Genomic DNA, 18,316 nt, shown 5'->3' with positions numbered 1-18,316 from the left:
AGGAGAGGCTTGACAGCATCTGTGATGACCTGACACAAATTGTAGAGAATTTTGCCTTCGAGGCGAGGAGAGAGTGCCTCATCTACTTCAAAGTACTTTTTACTTTCACCTCTTCTAGGAAGTAATCTTAACATTCTGGCAAAGTGCTGTGAGGTACGGACGAAGACTCTGCTTGAAGTGAAATCATTAGTGTGTTCAATAGAATTGAAGCACAAATGGAAACAGTTTTTCTCACCTTTTTATGTCGCTCTTTTGCACAAATGACAACGTTCTGGGGATAAGCTTTCTGCTGAGCTAGTATCTGTTCTAGACTTGGTGAATTAATTTGTCTCATCTAATAATTGGTTGAAGTAAAGTTGTAGTAAATATTACAATAAAAAAAAAAGTAAAATAAAAAGTTTCATATATTGCTGGCTTAGGATCGAAACCTGTCACAATTTTGTAAATTTCATATATTTTTTTCCACAAATCTATACTATTGGTTAGTCTGCACGTGTAAATGGTACTTATGCATATTTTTGACCAACCTAAAGTATTGAGAATGGCTTTGTAGTAAGGTGAGTTTGTATTGATCGCACAGTACAGCTACACAGTGGAGAAATGATTGGCACGTCTCCCTGAAGTTCTCTGCTTCAAATCTTAGTTCCGGCATTTGAAGACACCAAATTGTCCATTAGTGTGCATGGTTGTCCAGCAGCGATTGACTGGTGACCAGTGCAGGAAGTACCCCTGCATTTTCCCCAAACTCACCAAGGAGCCTAATGGACAAAATGCTATAGAAAACATTTGCTGTTAACAGCAAAAAAAAAGATTGAAAAGGTGTACAATGTAATGAAAATGGAACATAATCAAATAAACCAGATGAGATGCAACAAAAGTTACTTAGTGTGAAGAGTTGGCTACATAGTAACAAGCCATTCAATCATTTATGCAGATCAAATACCGGTAGACGGGTGCATCCCGGAATGTTTTATCAACAGTTTCCTCGATTCCCCGTGAATGATTCATGCATCATAATCACAAGATGTGCAAATGCTGCTGGTTCAATATAATCATTGGAAAGCATTTTGAAGTGTTAAATTGCAGCTTCTTTTGTGCACGGAAGAATTCCTCACAGACGTGTCTCTCCTTTCAAAGGCTACTGGCGGATTTCTACGAGCGTGACGACGCAGGCAAACTATGCAGTTTCCCCGGGGAGGGCAGACGCTCACCCCTGGGACTCTCCAAAACCCTCCCGGCCATGCTCGTCTTGGGGGGCCTGACGCTGCCGCTGCTGCTGACTGACACCGGCAGGAAGGTGTACTGGAGGACCTGGGTGTACGGGACTCTTTTAGGTTGGCTGTGGGTCAATTTGCTTCCTTAACGCATGGCCGGAAGACGCGCAAAAAGCAGTGCCATGTTTCAGTATTCCCGCACAGGTTGCGTTACAGAAGCTGAATGCTGCGGTACGTACAGTACAAACACGCAGTCGGCAAACACGGCCGCACCACACCACACGTGGCTCACTGTGCTGAACCCATGCAAAGAATTATACTTGTTTCCCGCAATTATCAGGCTTCGAGAAACAACAGTGGATTTGTTCAAAAGAAACAACATGAAATTCCTCAGACGAGCTAAAAATAGTCGCATAATCAACCCCCTTCTTCCCAATTCGCTCTCATTAGCCAAACGTGTATCCTCGCATTCTCCTCATTGTTCCAGCAGACTTTGGCCAATTTCTACCCATGACATTTATCTTTGATACTCCAGGGAAACTAAAAACTGACGTAATTCATGAATAAGGTTTCAGTATTCTGTATGCAAAGTGCCACATTTCTAATTTGCACAGAGTTTGTTTGCTCTTCTTCTTGTTGACCATCTGTGGAACCTCCAAAGTCCAACGCCATTCGGTGGTGTTCCTGTGAATTTATTGCTTTAGGACTATCACCATCATCAAACCTTTAGGAAAGTATTAATAACAACACGGCAATGTTTACGTAACACTTGAGCCTCTTTTTAATTGTCATTAAAAAAAAAAAGAAGATAGAAACAGATTTTTAAAAATGGAAACATTAGTTTTTTTATGATCTACTCTGTAAAATTGGTCTGTTTAATTGAAATTGTTTTCTCCAGGCACTTTGACTGCCTAACGCTTTCGACAAACATGCTTGTTAGGTCGATTGGAAACGAATTGTCCTTTTGTGTGAATGTGGCCGATTGGTCGTTTGTCTATGTGCCCAGTGATTGACTGGCGACCATTCCGGGGTGTACAGGATGCTGCCTCTCGCCCAAAGTTAGCTGGAATAGGCTCCAGCTCACCCATACCTCCAATGAGGATACGCTCTGTACACTGTGGATTGATAGCACGTTCTTCTTTGGGGGTTCCACTGAACATTCAAATGAATTGGTGTGCGTGATGAGTGCAACACAATTGTAGTTTGCAGTACTCAGAAGGGTTTTTTCAGCCTCACACCTGCTGCACTTTTTACATTAATACAGTATAAATATTTGGCTTATGAATGTTGAAAAATAGCCAATGGAAAATATATGCATTATGTTGTTAAACAACTTGAAGATGACAATTGAAGGAATCATGAGAATTAATCGTATGAATGCACGTGACGTCACCACAAATTGTTTCACTATATCAGAAGTGCAGAATGCGCGGCCAGTGGGTTATACACAACCTGCAAGAGCATGTGTTCTGGCCTGACTTGCAAAAAATAAATAAATAAAACTTAAAACCTCAGAGGAACAGTTAAAAATGCTCATAATATATAATAATGTTTGATCGTGGTATCGTGTATGTGCATAAATTTAATATAACCCTCAGAGAGATTTATACACAAACGGGAAGAAAAAGTGTTCCCCTCCACTGTGCTACAGTAAAATATAGCTTTAAATAGGAAAAAAATGCCAAACCTGTTGATCAATATTCTCTTAACTGTTTTATGTTAAGCAATAATTTAACAATGCCCTGTTGCAACGTCATTTGTCTTGAATCTATATTGCGTTTATACGCTTGTTTGTTTGGTTTCCATGTTACTACTCACATGAAAAGATCTACCTTGCTTAAAGCAAAGAAAAAGCTTACAAAGCCATGCAAACTAAGCCATTTGTATTATCCTCTATATATGTCTGTATTATGAAAAGCACTGTCTGTGAATTGTTATCGTTATGGTCTACTGTATCTCCGTTTTACCACAATTCACTTTGCATATTTGCGGTCCCGGAGTTACTCAGAGGTCTATTTTAAGGTAAAGGTGATGTTTTTAACACTGTTCTGCAATATCTCACTCAGTTCTGTCATCTTCCTTGTTCCTAAATGACCTTTTTCACCTATTTTCTAGGAACTTGTATCCTGTCAGGAATTGTTTTCTGTAGACAGCATTTAAAAATGCCAACTCTTTGCGCAAACGTGTGCCTTCTCTTTGGAGGAGCGGGTTCTCGTCCCGCCCTCAACCCGAAGGACCTCAGCGGCTCTTTGCAGTGTTGACGTCACAGAGGCGTTCAGCGGCCCTGTGCGCTCAGTCTACACTCATAGTGGCTTATTTTGCTCGGAAATGTGATATGGTTTACAGGTTTGGACTAAATGCTGATTTAAACTGTTGTGGGTATGGGTATACGACATGTGAGAAATAAAGTAGTTTTTTCCCCTTGGAAAGAGTCAAGTTGTGTGTATGTGTATGCGAGTGCGTATTTGTGAGCGAAGATGCAAAAGTGCCAGATGGTCACTTTTTTTCTTCCCATTTTTGCATTGCCTGTCTCAGCTGGCTGGACTGATGAGTTAGTTTGTTTCTGCCCTCTGAAGACACTTCGTTAAATGCACCATTTCACTATGCTCCATTAACTTTTTAGTGAGCGTTTTTGTTTATTTGCTTAAAGGAACGCTGAAATTATTCTGTGGGCAGCACGGCATCCGCGTGGTTAGTACGCCTGCTTCAAATATATGAGGTTCTGGGTTTGAATCTCAGCTCCTGTCTTGTGTGGCATTTGCGTGTTACTTCTCTGGGTACTCTGCTTCCTCCCACATTTGAAAACATGAGTAAATTTTTCATACAGTAGTGTATGATGTAACAGAGTGTAAATAGTTATCTGTGCCATATGGTATAGAAAATAGATAATTTTTTCCCCTTTCTTTTCAGAATTGCAAGTAATTGGCAATCACATTGCTAAAAGATAAGATACAGTATTACACTAGTCCAAAGTCTTTTAAACTTACCTATTAGAGGCCATTTCACAATATATTTTCCTTTAAGACGTTATTGTACAGTCTGTCCCTAAAACAAGGGTGGCCAAAGTATGGTATATGACAAGCTCCGTTCTTTAACCTAGTATTTACATCATCGAGAGTGTCGTAATATCCATCCATCCATTTCGCAAAGAGTTTATCTTGTTCAGGATCACGGGTAGCTGGAGCCTATATCATAGCTGAGCCGGCAGCCTAAGGCCAGGACTGATCGTGTGGACTCACTTTCACACTCAGTGGGAACCCATGCTGTCTGCACGAAAAATAGCATAGACTAGTAATAGATTGCAGTATATTTTGCATTGATTTAGCAGTTTACTCTCAAAATGCGTTAATTAAAACTCATTTTATGTTTATCAGTTATTTGTTATTAGGTTTCAATGGCTTATTTGATTTGTTTGAAGTCATACAATAGTGAAACGAAAATAACATTTTATTTATTGTAAATGGGAGAGGGGATCTCACCCACACACATTTTCCCTCGTGTTTGGGAGATTTTGTTATGGTCCAAGGAAACCCTAGGGTCTTTGACAAGGTTGCGAGTCTTTAAAACAGTTTCAATAAGTTAACCAATGAAAATGGTACATTTAAGACGATTTGTTGCGTAAAAGTTTTGAAAATGAAAATGTTCTACTTTATTTCGGCATTTGAACGTTACACGGACTGTAAGGCGCATGCGTGCAATTGTGTTCAGATTTGGAAGTACAAGGAAGTGTTGTCGACTAAGAGCGTATTCCTGGACTTTTACCCCGTTTAAACGCAAGGTATGTTCTCATAAAGCCTGCAAACACTCTTTTATATACAAGACATTCACGTCGTTTGTATTCGGTGTGTGGTTTTGAAGACAATCGCCGTACAGTTAATGCATTGATTGTGCATCTCTTTGTACAATCAACAGCAACATCTAGTGGCTAATTGGAGAAAGTGTCATTTCATAAAAGACGTTTGTAAAAGTACTGCCTACTGGACTGTACATTGTAATATGGTACGTTAATGAATGTCAAACACTGCAGAGCCGGCCCAAGGTAACCATGAACTAAGCACCTGCATGGGATCCCTTGACCACTAGGGAGAGCCCCGCCAAGACAAAAGAGTCTGTAGTGTTGAGTTTGAACAGTGACATAATCTAAAGGTGAATTGTTCTGTTTATAAAAAAATTTAAGTAAAGCTCTTGCACATTTTCGACGTAGTTTTAAAACCTATTTATTCAACGTTGTAATTGTTCACCTTGTTTCAGGTACGTCAGTTCAGGTTACGTCATTCTGTATTTTCTTTCACCCTTGCTTCACGTTGTTTATATGGAAAGTTGTATACGCTGTTACACTTTAATGTTGATCTTGCACAACAAATAATTTAAAATGTTAAATACAAATGTATAGTACTCCCACATAAAAGTTAAATACATATATACTAGTTGAAAAATATAAATGTACCTGAAAAGTGAAAAAGAAAAGGAAAAAGTAGCCTACTGCACTGGATTAAAAAGTAAATAGGCTGTATGCAGAACTACAAGCTTCATCCTAATATGTTTGACTGTGTTCCATGTTTTAAATGTTGCACAGCTATTAAAACGATTCAAACTGAACTGTGTGCGCAGCTCTTCAATGGCTTTCGACTGGATTGGATACAGCTATGCTGCGGCCATCTTGCTGGGAGGATACATGGGATACAAGAGAAAAGGTTCAAAGTAGTTAGCGGTGTTATTGTCTCTGACAGGTGGAAAAAACAAAGAAAAAAACATAACAAGCCGTGATCATCATCGTGTGTCTTTTCAAGGCAGCATCATGTCTCTGATGGCTGGTTTGGTCTTTGGTGGACTGTCTGCTTATGGCGCCTACAACATCTCCAACCAGCCCACTGACATCAAGGTGTTGCTGTGTAAGTATCAGGTGGAAAAGGTACTCACACTCTAGTGCAAGTTGGGAGAAAAAATCTGGTAAAAGCAGGACTACCGTTTCAAGTTAGTTACCATAAGTAATTCTGATACACATAGCGTAGTTCGGGTCAATATAAACACCAACTGAGTAGGTTTAATCGCTACAATTGATATAAAACTGGTTAGTTACTAATTAACATACCATGTTGAGGCTGAGGCTAATCAATCAGAAGCAAGTCAACAATAAAAAGTCAAGTCCAATTTTATGATGCCCCAAACCTAGCCTTTGCCTATAATACCGAATGATCAACCCGCCCTGGTTTCTAGGCTCGCACAAGACACAACGTATGCGTGTCAGTCATGAGGCATTCAAGTGCTCAATTTTGTCTCCATTGTGTTGGCGCAGTCTCTTCCGGGCTCCTTGCAGTGGTGATGGGGACAAGGTACAAGAAGTCAGGCAAACTTGTACCAGCTGGAATTATGACAATTCTAAGGTCAGAACAAAACTCTGTTGTGATCCATAAAACATGTAAAAAAAAAAGAAAAAAAAGAAGAAAGAAAGTATGACTGGTTCCAAGATCTGTAAAAATTGTGTTTGTATGATGGTGGATGCTTTTTCCTGCAGTTTGTTGATGGTGTTTCGGCTTTTGCTCCGGATGGTGGTGTGACCGAAGATGAGACGCGGACAAGCGGGCTGACATGATACATGAATTCCGAGTTTGATTTTGATAACACAAATGTTTGTTTGTTTTTTTACTTTATGACCACTTTGAATTCCAAGCAGCTTGATTTTTTGTCTCGCTTTGTGTTTTGCAAGATTCTAGGGCAGGGCTGGGGAACCTACAGGGAAAGCATATGATCTTGGCTGTCAATACACAAAAATAAACCATAATGTAACTGACACATGCTTATGATAAATAAATATATTAATTTGTTGTATTGTTGCATCATATTTTTATTATTTGATATGTAATGTACTAAGGCCCTCAGATGACCTTACAAAAATGAATTGCTTCCTTGATAGGAAAGAAAAAAAAGGTTGGCAGACCAGTTTTACGACATTATTGGAATAGTACAATTCACATTTAGATTTTGGACAGATAAGAAAATATCTATGATGAATACTGACTTCAATTATGTTGTTTTAAACCAGCAACGCTAAATAAATGATTGTTGTATAAATTACAGAGGAAACAGTCACTGATTTCCTAACGGACCAACAGACTTTGACTGAACAAAGCGCAGCAAGTTTGAATATTGATTAAATGGGCATCACATTCTGATTCACCTCTGACTTTCAACATCATTTAGTAAGTCGAGGGTGTTTTATTGAAATGATATGTTTATGTCGAAGACCTCCTTGACAGTTTTGACGTAAACGTCATCGGGCTGAGGCTTCCTCTTGCTTCCCGGCTGCAGGAATCTGGAGATGGCCTCGTTTTTCGACATGCGGCCCTGAAAAGACTGCAAGGAGAAACCATGGGGAATGTCACGCATGCACTTACAGTTGACAAAAAAAGTCTTACACACCCACCTTGACGTTGCGGAAGTCTGCAAGGATCCCCGCAAATTTCTCCTCCAGCATGAGCGTGCATTCCATCAGGAGCACGTCGGCAACGCTTACCCGACCTCCCACCAAGAAAACGTGCTCTTTCAGTTGCTGCACACAACCCACATTTTTAAACAGAAGCATAGAGCAAGCCAACTTCATATGCATTTTGTGACGCTACCTCTTCGAACACGGGCAGGTAGCGCTCTTTTGCTTTGGCTTGGATGTTTTCCAGCTTGGCTGTCAGGTTTTGAGAGAAGGGCAGAATCATGATCATCTCCATGAGGTCCATCAGTCCTTCTGAATACATCTTGATTCTGAGGATAAAGGTCAATGTTAAATTGACTGCAATGAAGCACACAATAATACAGTGGAACCTGCAAAATCAATTACTTAGGAATTTGTGCAGTTTTATTTCAACAAATCACACTCATATGCCTTAAGAACAGGGGTCACCAACCTTTTGGAAAGTGAGCTACATCTTGGTTTATGGTTACTGTGAAAGGCTACCAGTTACACTTCTGAAATAACAAATTTGCTACATGTTGTATTTATTTTATTTTAAATATTCATCGGTGTTGAGTCACTTGTGTTCATGATTTTTCGCCATTATCAATAATAATTTTTACAAGGTAGGAAACATACAGTAATATCTATATAACAATTAGTTCCGACCAAGCAATTTGATTGGACAAGAGTATTCCATGTACGTAATACGTATCACTCCGCCTCACAGGTGTTGAGCCGTTATTTTGGCCTACGAGTTTAATGGCAGTGGTTATTTAACATTAGTGTAGGTTGTTTATCGCAAAAATTAAAATATTTCCAGAAATATAACTATTTATTTTAAGCGTGAATGGTCGTCAGATGAGAAGAAAGGCAAGATGTAAATGTCACCACCCACAGCAGCAGGTACGGACACTTAGCCACTGTAACTATTAAAGTGAAGTTTTTAGCGTGATGCGCCTCGACGTGAATCTCTTAAACAAGCTTCATTTATTATTATTATTATTATTATTATTTTATTTTTTTATGTTGACGCTGACACTTTAGCTGGTTAGCATGTCGTGCTAAAGGCTAACTCAACGGCTCACGTACACCACTGCGGAACTATTTGTGGTGGCAAAACTGATTAATTAAATCATAATTTGCTTTCACTTTTTAACTATAAATAATAAATCAGATGTGATATTGCTTAAATATGCTGCACTATTTCTATGAATCTCTGCAAGTGTTTCTATTTTCAATTGAGAATGTAAACATTCTTAGAAAATCACATTATCCCATTAGTGAACTGGGGGGTTTGAAATAAAACAAAAAACAGGACATTACTAAAAACAAAAAACAGGACATTTGAAATTAACAGTGTAGAAAACGCACAAACAAATTAATTATGATTCAGCTAGTGTTCAACATTAAAGGTTCCACTGTTTGCAAGTTATTAGATTTATAGTTCATACTTCACACGATCTTTGATATCGTTCCCATGCAGATTGTACTTTTCTGCGATGTAATTCAAGATGGCCTTTGTCTGAATGAGCTTCATTCCGTCGATTTCCACCATGGGCACCTGTTGAAACATGAGGTCTCCATCTGCAAAGAGAGCATCCATGGGCTACTCTCAAATCAAACACGATGAGTCATTCTGACAACGTTGACCTGCGTAGAGGTCATTTGTGCCATTTCATTGTTATGGCTAATCTCAGTTGAGTCATTAGTGAGGCGAGGTTCACCAAGTGATAAGACAACATGACTTAAATAACACGTTGACTTGACAAAAAGGAACACAGTCACATGAAAAAGTCACTTTTGGGGAAATAAAACTCACCATTCAGCATTTTGAGGTACTGCTCACGGGTGGTGATATGGAACTCATCAAACTGTGAACATAAGTGGTGTAACAGTTAATAAAGTTGTATGTATATTATACTGTATTATATGTAGGCCTATTCAGTGTACTTACTACCAGTCAAACGTTTTAGAACAATTCAATTTCTCCAGTGCTTTATTGAAAGTCAAGAAGTTCTAGTCCAATGATGAATAGTTTAAAATGATACACGGGTAAGTGGTATACATTTAACAATATGCAAAAATGTGTTCTGCAGCAATGGAGGTTGATCAACCCTGGAATGTTGATATTATAACTCCCACATGTCCTAACTTGACTTGATTACTTACAACCTTCTGTATGCAAAAAAGTAGTGTTGGGATTTGGGAAACAATATGATAACGTTCCCATTCCATGTGATACCCTTTTGTATTTATGTAGCTGTTCAGGGATTCATCAAAAAACAAGAAAATAACTTATTGAAGATTAATCTATTGTAATTTATATTATTTGTTATGTACTTTCATTTCGCGGTACAATGAGACAATTAACTGCATTAATTTCAATTACAAAATAAAACGGGGTGGGAGGGGAATTGCAGTGTTCATAAACATACAGTACCACACACAGTATTGTCTATTGAAGAAGTAACTTTCCATCAATGCTCACTTACCTCCACCCCTGCAACAGTGAGCAGCCAGCGGATGGACTCCATTTTCCCTCTACCATTAAAGTAGTGCAGCTTTACCCTTTCAGCCATGGTTATGTGCAATTCTGCAAAGTTGAAAATAAATTATAAGCAACCAGAACATCAGATTTTTCACAACTTAAAATGCTGAGTATAACATTATTTTCAGGCCTTACATGCGTCACCTCCTCAATGTTGAGAATGAAGAGTGGGCGGATTATGCAACTTTAAATTCCATATAAATACGAAAACGTGAAGGAGTGTTTAAACAAGACGAAAGTGATTGGCAGAGGCTAACCAATAGGAAGACTTGAAATTTGCATTTGTGCCTCTAAGCATGCCGGGAAGATTATTTCCGTGTCTAACCAGTCAGTATTTGTTAAATCTGTCTCGCTATACTGACAACTGTTAAGAATACAACGTGTATATTGTTGGGTAATCACAACAAACTAGACCGTAAAATGACAACAACACCATAAGCGTGAGACGTTCACTGTAGTAGGGGTTTATATATTTTTGTGCTCTCCTATGCTCATCGGATGTGAGGGCGATCTGGCTGCGACATCTGTCACCCCATTGATCGCTAGGGTTGATTCGGCTGATCTGGCTGGCTAGGCGGGTGTCCCCTTCCTCCCTCACCGTTCCATGTGTGTCCCTCCCGAAGCTCAGCGCTCGGTGGCAGCGGACGACGTCCCCCCCACGGACGACTACTCATCGGTATACCAGTAGCTGCGCTCCCCTGCTAGAACCTCCAAACAAGCTCAAGGCCCATTTGTAGGAGAAACGTAGGGAAGTCAAGCTCCAAGCTTCAGACACATCCAATTGCGGCGCTGCATGTGGCAGTCTGCCTTCCTTTTTCAGATCATTTGAAATATTCTGCTTTTTGACTTGATAGTCAGTTTTGGTGGCCAGAAGTTGCTAATTACTTGAGCAGCTCAAATGAGGAAAGCAAGTAAATTTGTTGCATTTTTTTATTTATTTACACAAAAATGATGTTAGCTTTGGGAGTATGCCTTTGTATTTTAGTATAATTACATACTTAGAATACAATGGAGTGGGAAAATGTCCAAAGCTTGCTCGTTTTATGGCTAATCTGCTAAATATGTTAAATATGAGACATTTTACTCATATTATCTTGCAGATTGAAATAAATAAAATTTTAACTAGACTACATTTCAGTTACAAGTCAACTGAGAACTCTTTTTTTTTCAACCAAAACTGGTAAATTATCTTACCCTGGGAAACAGATTTATTGTGGGTAATGTCAGTGCCTGTTCCAAAATGTATTTTGGAAAAATGTGTCCTTTGAATGTTCAGAAAATGTATACTGCATCACTACAATGTAACATAAGTGGAAAGCTGCTAAATATTGAAATCACTGCCGTGACTTTAATTGAAAAAGAATATGCAAATAATACTTAACTCATCAGCATCACAAAGTAAAAAAAAAAAAAGGTAACATTTATAAAGTAATATACAGTACCAATATATTTATATAAAATAATATACAGTAGCAAAGTAATTAATTGGTTGTAAACAACTCACAGTATCCTCATAAGATGCATTTTTTTCATGTATACATGTTGGTAAACAGGTTCAATAATAAACCATAATTATGTAACAACAGCCAGAGAGTAAGTAGTTATATTACAAAGGTGCATTCTTTCTTTTTTTTGGGGGGAAGGGGTGTCACTATACACACATACACTGTACATACATACACACAAAATACATGATAAATGTAGTGAAACAAACATTATTGCTGTGTTAAGATGTACTGTTTGTACAGCTTTTGCTTATTAAACAATCAGGCCTACTCTTTGGGAGGTAAATTAGAGAGTGTCTTCCAGGCCACTAGCGGTGTCCATATTTGGCAGACCAGTCTATTCGCCCGTGGATGGTCTGTACTGGTGCACGTGGTAATAGACAAGGGGGGCTTTTGTTGGCCATGTTCGTGGAGGCTGTCCTCTGGCTCCGGCCGGATCGCCATGTTGCATAATCTAAAAAAAAAAAGGGACAAGCAATTAATGCAATATACGTATACAAGCATTCATATAAAAAAGGATCCTAACTTGATGCTGTTGATTCCAAAGAAGGACCCTGATGACCTCTGTGACCAGCAGAGCCGACATCTTTTGCGTAAAATGTCGGCAAGCAACCTCCAGGGATTGTATTTGTGCCTTTTCAAGAGAAAAAAAAAAGTAATTTATGAATACAAGACCTTACAAAATGGTGGCAGCAATTGCCCTAAATAGTACTGTAAATAAAATGCATCTAAAACAAATATTTAATCTACATACTGTAATACAATTAAATACATTCAATACAAATCACACCTTTTGCAACAACAAAACAATTGTGCAAAATTTCAACAGATGGGGCGAGGTAACACTATTTACTTATAGCTTCATGACATGTTATATTAAAATAAATGCCCACTAAAGTTAGTAAACTATATTGTATAGAAAGTCATTACTACCATTACTTAAAGCAGCTTTCCCTACAAAAAAAGCTATTTATTCATACATACAGTATAAAAGAATAATTAAATTTAATTTGTACACACGCTAAAATAATACATTAGATATATGTAATTAAATTACCTGAATCATTAATCAAAAACATAAGACTTTTTTAAAGCCACTTCTTGTTGATTCTGTTTGATCCTTTTGTAGAATCCCTCCAGCCCCACTACATTTATGAAATTGAATCCTACAAATGTAATGATTATGGTGAGATTACCGTGAAGACCTCTGCTTGGTAGTGTACCACCAAATGGAATACTGCTGTTGCCCCAAAGATGGCTTCCGGACATGTCTTTATTTATGTTTATGGACACATTTTTCTTTGTGCTGATACCTGAAGTACATAGATAAATGATTAACAACCATAACTATGAAAATATAATTAATGGCTTAGCATTTATAAACTTACCGGGTAAATATCGAGACTGCCTCAGGTAGTGTTGTTTGGCAGACGCAGTCCTCGATGCTTCCTGATAGCCTGATGCCTTGTTCAGGTTTAAAGGTGCTTCGTCTTTGTCGTTAGGGCGACTAAAGTCCAGAATGTCGCTATATCTGAAAGGCAGGACACAAATTTGGGAATGTATGCCCTTAATTACGTGACATTTACATCCAGTTGAGCTCAGTACTGCCCAGCATCTTGCGCCATAATGTGGTTCTACACTGAAGGTGTGCAAAGTGGAACCTACTCAGCCTAATGCCCAAAAGCGGTACAATTTGGAGTTAAATCGTAAGTCTAAAAAATGAGCAAAAACAAAAAGGCATGACTTTGATCTTTTGTCTCACCTTCTAAGCGGCTCCTCTGCCTGCCTCGGCTTATCTTTGGAGAAGTTGCTTTTTCCCAAAACACTTGATGGCGTCAATTCAGTGTCTTCGTAGTCGTCCCACTCGTCCCCTTTAAGGTGTCCTGTGCCGTGACCCCAGCGGCGACGCCCTCCCTTCGCTTTCATCTGATAGCTCAGCGGGTTCGCGTTGTCACTTTCCTGCCTCGCCTGTGAAGAGAAAAATTAAGAGAAAATAGTATCTGGGTCTGAAGTGTGACTGTGGAGGGACTCACCTTGCTCTTGTCAAGAATGTAAGGGAGATGCGTCGGTGGTGTTCCTTCTCTCGGTTCCTGCTTGAGAAGGTGCTTGGGTTGCTGTTCTCGAACCAGCTCTACGTGGCGTTGGTATGCCGCTGGCGGGGCTGGGACAGGGGAGGGCTGGAGCTGCTGCACAGGCCTGGAAGGGGTGCAGTGCTGGTTGTGTGGCGGCGGCGGCGGCTGAGAGGGAGGCACAGGCCTCAGATGTAAGGCTTGCTGCTGTGGAGTCTGTTGGGGCTGTAACAATGGTGGCTGCGGGGGCAACGGGTGAGGCTGGGGTCTGCCCTGCTCCAGGATCTGCTGAGGGGTGCCCAAAGCCTGGCCCACGTGGAAGTACGAGTACCTGAGTGCCTGCGCACAATATCATGCAAGTTTATAGTTTTGCTTTTGAAATAATAATAAACTAATACATATTCAATAATAATAATTAATAAAATAATATTAAAATATCTCAAATAATCTTTCCCCATTCAAATGAATGGAAATGCCATAAAGTCGTCTGCCAGACTTGACCAAAAATATAATTTCACAGTAGTTTCCGTCAGAGTTTACCTGTGCAGAAGTTGGTCTTTTCTTGGGGTCCCATTGAAGAAGGTCAGTCATCAGGTGGATGGCTTCAGGACTGGCATTGGGAATCAGTGTCTTCAGATTACTGGGAACACACTGAGGCAATCGGAAGTACATGGCACTGGCCAGCTGGAATCCCTCGGACCAATCATTCTAGATGAAAAAGATGAAGATCTCCATATTACACTTACATTTGTGATGAAATTGAAACGGAATCCCAATTCAGCTACGCTCAAATTAGATCTTGTTTGCGCACTGAAGAGGTTACCTTCTTTGGTGTACCCAAAACTTGGCAAATCTTGAATATGGTGTCCACCTCACTGGAGCCGGGGAATAAAGGCCTGAGAGTATAAAGCTCTGCCATGATGCAGCCCACCGCCCACTGGTCTATCGGGGAACTGTAGGATATAGATCTGAGGAGGACCTCGGGTGCTCGGTACCTGTCCATAAATAAATAAATCCTTAATTTCTCATATATTGGTTGGATTTTTTTTTGTTTTGGTGACATTTTTGTTTGGTGGTGTGCTGTTCGATTGTTGAGTGAAATACTGAATGGACTGGACGACCTTGCTATGGTTTCAGAGGGTAATTAGAGCCACCTAGTGGTAGCATCTGTCTTTTTTCGGACATTTTTTTGGGCTATATTACCCTAATGTGTCAGTGAGTAATGCGTGAATCTTCAAAACAACATTCACTTGCCATCTGGTTGACACGTAGTCAGTGTACGGCGGTCGAGATCTTATCTCACGGGCGAGGCCAAAATCGGCTATCTTCACCAACTCTGGGCCCATGCACAGAAGATTCTCAGGCTTCATGTCTCTGTGGAAAAACCCTAAGAGGGATGCCAGACGATATGGTTACATGACGCCCGAGTCAAGCGGGTTCTTCAGAGGTGCACGTAGTAATACATACCGTGTTTATGAATGAATGCAAGCCCCTGGAGGATCTGAAACATGATATTTCTAACAGCAGATTCTGGAAACAATCGAGACCTGATGAAAGAAAAAAAATGAATGTAGAGAAGCGTGGACTTCTAAAATCTGTAGGCATAACGCACCTGTCTTTCATTAACTGATACAGATTCTCTTTCATGTACTCAAAGATAAAGTACAAGTGGTCATTCTCTCTGATGACCTCCTTCAGCTTAATGACATTAGCGTGGTTGAGCTTCTTTAAAGACTGCAATGAAAAGACACGTTCTTCAGCATAAAATAACATACAGACGTGCAATGAAAAAAAAAAAGAAGGTACAATTGTTAACACAAAGCAAGGATGCACAGGGATGATTCAGGTTTCATCATGCTACATTTGAGTGAGGAGGCCAAACTGGGATTTGTACTTTTTTTGTCTTGACATGCTGTACTTTCAACCTGGCTAAATCTCCTACTCAAGCTCTATGAAAAAAGGGGTACGTGAGCTCAAGGTGGGGGAAAGAGCTGACAATAGCACACAAGAATCACCTTTGACTCTTAAGAGCTGCTGTGGGTAGATTGTAACATTCTGAGTGTGAAAAGAAAGGACAACAAACTGAGTGTTTCAGCTGACAGTGGGGTTTAACGTGACAGTGCTGCTGTGAAATTATTTGTTCAATGCATTTGTACAAATAAACACAATCTGCCTTTTGTAAATGCAGTTATTGTGTTGATGAAGTGAATGTTATGTTATGCAAAGCATGGAAAACGTGTAATTGTGCAACAGAATGCGTTACAGACCTTAACTTCACGGAGATTCATGCATTCTTCCCATGAGTAGAACTTTCTTTTCATCCTAAATGCAAAATATACTTAAGGTTACTTGGATACTCTCATTGTTGCTTTCGTTGCCATGCGTTATTCAAGTTCAATTTACACTTAGACGACACAGTCCACAGGTCAAGTATAAAGCACACAGACATTAACTCACTCACTTCTTAATAGCCACAAGCTCCCCGGACTCCAGGTTGCGTCCGAGGATGACCGAACCGTATGTGCCATCCCCGAGCTGTTTGAGGGTGTTGTATCTGTTCATTGTGCTCGTCCTTCCATACCGTCACCCGTGGGCAGAAGTTGGGAGGGGGGCTGAGATTGGCTTGCCTGCTGCTGCTGAATGCAGCCAAATGTCCTGTGACAACACTGCAAGTCCACGGGTGGAGCTGGAGGACTCATGGTGTCATGGGCTTGACTCCTGCCGACTGGGGTGACAAAAAAAAAAAAAAAGCACAGGAAAATGATGTGTTATTGTTAATATAACTATACACTTTAAATTAAACCTTTTTTTTTTATTATTGTATTACTGTTGTAATTTATTTTCTAGCATTGCTTACTACCTGACATTGTTGCTTATTTCCAGAACACCTTATGCGTTTAGAGAAGTTGTTTTTTCTCTCATCCGCAATTTTTATCCTTACTTGGCCGAAACGTACTTTTCTGCCTTCCTCCCTCTCAGACCTTCAAACATGCTGTTTTTCCGGGCATCACTTCCTTCCTGACCTCCTTTCCTTTTTTTCTCCCGCGGACCTGCTTTTGATCCAAGCATTCTTCTTCCTTTTGTTTAAAACGGCTTTTCTGCCTTCCTTCATTTATGCATCCTCACATCCTTCTGTCACTTCAACCTATGTTCTGCCTTCTTTCCTTACATCATGACCTTCTTTTTCTTCTTTTCTTCCACCTTCCTTCCCTCTGACTCTTTTTTTAATCCTTCCTTCACTTCATTCAATATCTATCCAATCCTGTTTCCAAATCCGCTTTCTTCGTTCTTTACTCAAATTATTTACCATTATTCACGGCACCTGCAATGAAAATAAATGAGTTAATATTTCAAAAGTACAGTACGGTACGGTACCTACAAGTACTTTTGGCCCACCCTGCATACAAGCATAACATGGACACAGCTACAATGGAAACAACCACAAATGCAATGCAACCGTTTTGCTATTTCATTGTTTAAATCATCATAATAGCCCTGCATCAAATCCCCCCGCCAAGAGGATTACGATGTCCACATTTGACTAAATCTGTTGCAGTTGGGTTGGGTTACTTCAATCAATGTAATGTAGTGCTGTTTAGCGTCATGTGGTGTATGTACTGCATTTGGCCAAGAATAAACGGGACCTATGCGAACAAGCGTGTACACACCCCGTTTGTAACGATCATTTTTAAACGTGAGCCAATTGAAACAAGCAAAAATAGGGATATAAGCACGACTGTGGGCATTTCCACACCCAATTGTCTTAAGTATGTTTGCAGCGCTTTCTCAATCATTTGTGTTACGTTTATATTGAATGGTCCTAGTTTTGTGAAGCAAATTGGAACACACAAAGTGGTTGACTATGTTCCATTGGACAGAAAACAAACAACGCTACAGTATGGAACAAACCCGTACAGAACCTTGAGCGGTATTGAAATCAAAACAGTTCTCACCTTCCCCGCCTCAATTCCACAGGAGTACATTGTCAAGCATGAGCAACAAACTACACCAAAATGACACCTCTCACGTCTACTAACGATATCTCCATCTTCTGTGTTCTCCACACAACATAAATGTAATCAAAACCAGGCCCAATCTCGCTGGGAGAGGATTCACCCAAATCTCGCGATATTTGAATACAAATGCGTGCAGCACCTTCACAACAAATCAGTTTGTCGTAGCCACCAAAGATACAAAGTTGCATTTAGTAATAACTTTCCTCGTCACCATGTGTTCGACTTGTCTGTTTTCAATTCGCTAACAAACATTACGAGACATATATGTGTTCCTTACATTGTGCACCATTATGTGGTTCACAAGTATGAAAGCGGAAGTAAGGCGATAATTATAGCGAACATAACAAAGTTAAGATACATACCTACTTAAATTAGAAGTTGGAATATGGCGCAGGGCAGGGATTAAATACAATAAAATAGCAAAACTCGTGGGCGGGGGAGTACAAATGTACCGCGATGAGGGCGAGTGCATATTTGGAATAATGAATAATAAAGCATATGCGGAAGTGAATGACC

At 39.8% G+C, this 18,316-nt stretch overlaps 3 protein-coding genes across 8 annotated transcripts in view; 1 reads left to right on the top strand and 2 right to left on the bottom strand.

The window, feature by feature from the left end:
• agpat5 (1-acylglycerol-3-phosphate O-acyltransferase 5 (lysophosphatidic acid acyltransferase, epsilon)) overlaps positions 1 to 7,043 on the top strand; it is a 23,836-nt gene extending 16,793 nt beyond the window's left edge. The window contains exons 1-5 of one of the 3 annotated variants that reach the window (XM_086092465.1): positions 4,843 to 4,992; positions 5,826 to 5,908; positions 6,005 to 6,106; positions 6,511 to 6,598; positions 6,730 to 7,043. In XM_086092465.1, coding sequence (XP_085948591.1) covers positions 5,833 to 5,908; positions 6,005 to 6,106; positions 6,511 to 6,598; positions 6,730 to 6,772 — 309 coding nt within the window. In that variant the 5' untranslated portion in view covers positions 4,843 to 4,992; positions 5,826 to 5,832 and the 3' untranslated portion in view covers positions 6,773 to 7,043. Of the gene's footprint in view, positions 1 to 1,137; positions 3,644 to 4,842; positions 4,993 to 5,825; positions 5,909 to 6,004; positions 6,107 to 6,510; positions 6,599 to 6,729 lie in introns of those variants that run through there. The other 2 variants (XM_086092466.1, XM_086092464.1) reach the window with 2 other exon arrangements.
• A 109-nt stretch (positions 7,044 to 7,152) lies between these two features.
• On the bottom strand, positions 7,153 to 10,485 carry LOC147164022 (glutathione S-transferase A4-like). Its single transcript, XM_086092467.1, has 7 exons — positions 10,346 to 10,485; positions 10,155 to 10,255; positions 9,482 to 9,533; positions 9,114 to 9,246; positions 7,835 to 7,970; positions 7,639 to 7,764; positions 7,153 to 7,568 (listed from the first exon to the last, which is right to left on the bottom strand). The coding sequence occupies exons 2-7, from the start codon at positions 10,239 to 10,241 to the stop codon at positions 7,431 to 7,433; spliced, it is 672 nt and encodes a 223-aa protein (XP_085948593.1). The 5' UTR covers positions 10,242 to 10,255; positions 10,346 to 10,485; the 3' UTR covers positions 7,153 to 7,430.
• A 1,053-nt stretch (positions 10,486 to 11,538) lies between these two features.
• Positions 11,539 to 18,316, bottom strand: LOC147164021 (serine/threonine-protein kinase ICK-like). 4 transcript variants are annotated; one of them, XM_086093780.1, is made up of 14 exons: positions 18,163 to 18,316; positions 16,246 to 16,509; positions 16,052 to 16,106; positions 15,397 to 15,518; positions 15,252 to 15,331; positions 15,039 to 15,171; positions 14,608 to 14,779; positions 14,325 to 14,492; positions 13,749 to 14,123; positions 13,478 to 13,683; positions 13,104 to 13,246; positions 12,912 to 13,028; positions 12,242 to 12,349; positions 11,539 to 12,169 (listed from the first exon to the last, which is right to left on the bottom strand). In XM_086093780.1, the coding sequence occupies exons 2-14, from the start codon at positions 16,344 to 16,346 to the stop codon at positions 12,024 to 12,026; spliced, it is 1,926 nt and encodes a 641-aa protein (XP_085949906.1). In that variant the 5' UTR covers positions 16,347 to 16,509; positions 18,163 to 18,316; the 3' UTR covers positions 11,539 to 12,023. The 4 variants fall into 4 exon arrangements, with proteins under 4 accessions (XP_085949906.1, XP_085949904.1, XP_085949907.1 ...); XM_086093778.1 differs by lacking the exon at positions 18,163 to 18,316 and adding an exon at positions 17,738 to 17,908; XM_086093781.1 differs by lacking the exon at positions 18,163 to 18,316 and adding an exon at positions 15,800 to 15,839 and having other exon boundaries at positions 16,246 to 16,310.

This window comes from Leptonotus elevatus, chromosome 13 (genome assembly GCF_054856555.1).
Source record: "Leptonotus elevatus isolate MCC_2025b chromosome 13, RoL_Lele_1.0, whole genome shotgun sequence".
NCBI lineage: Eukaryota > Metazoa > Chordata > Actinopteri > Syngnathiformes > Syngnathidae > Leptonotus > Leptonotus elevatus.
Note: the sequence above shows the minus strand (reverse complement) of the source record. Positions and strands in the feature narration are given on the sequence as shown.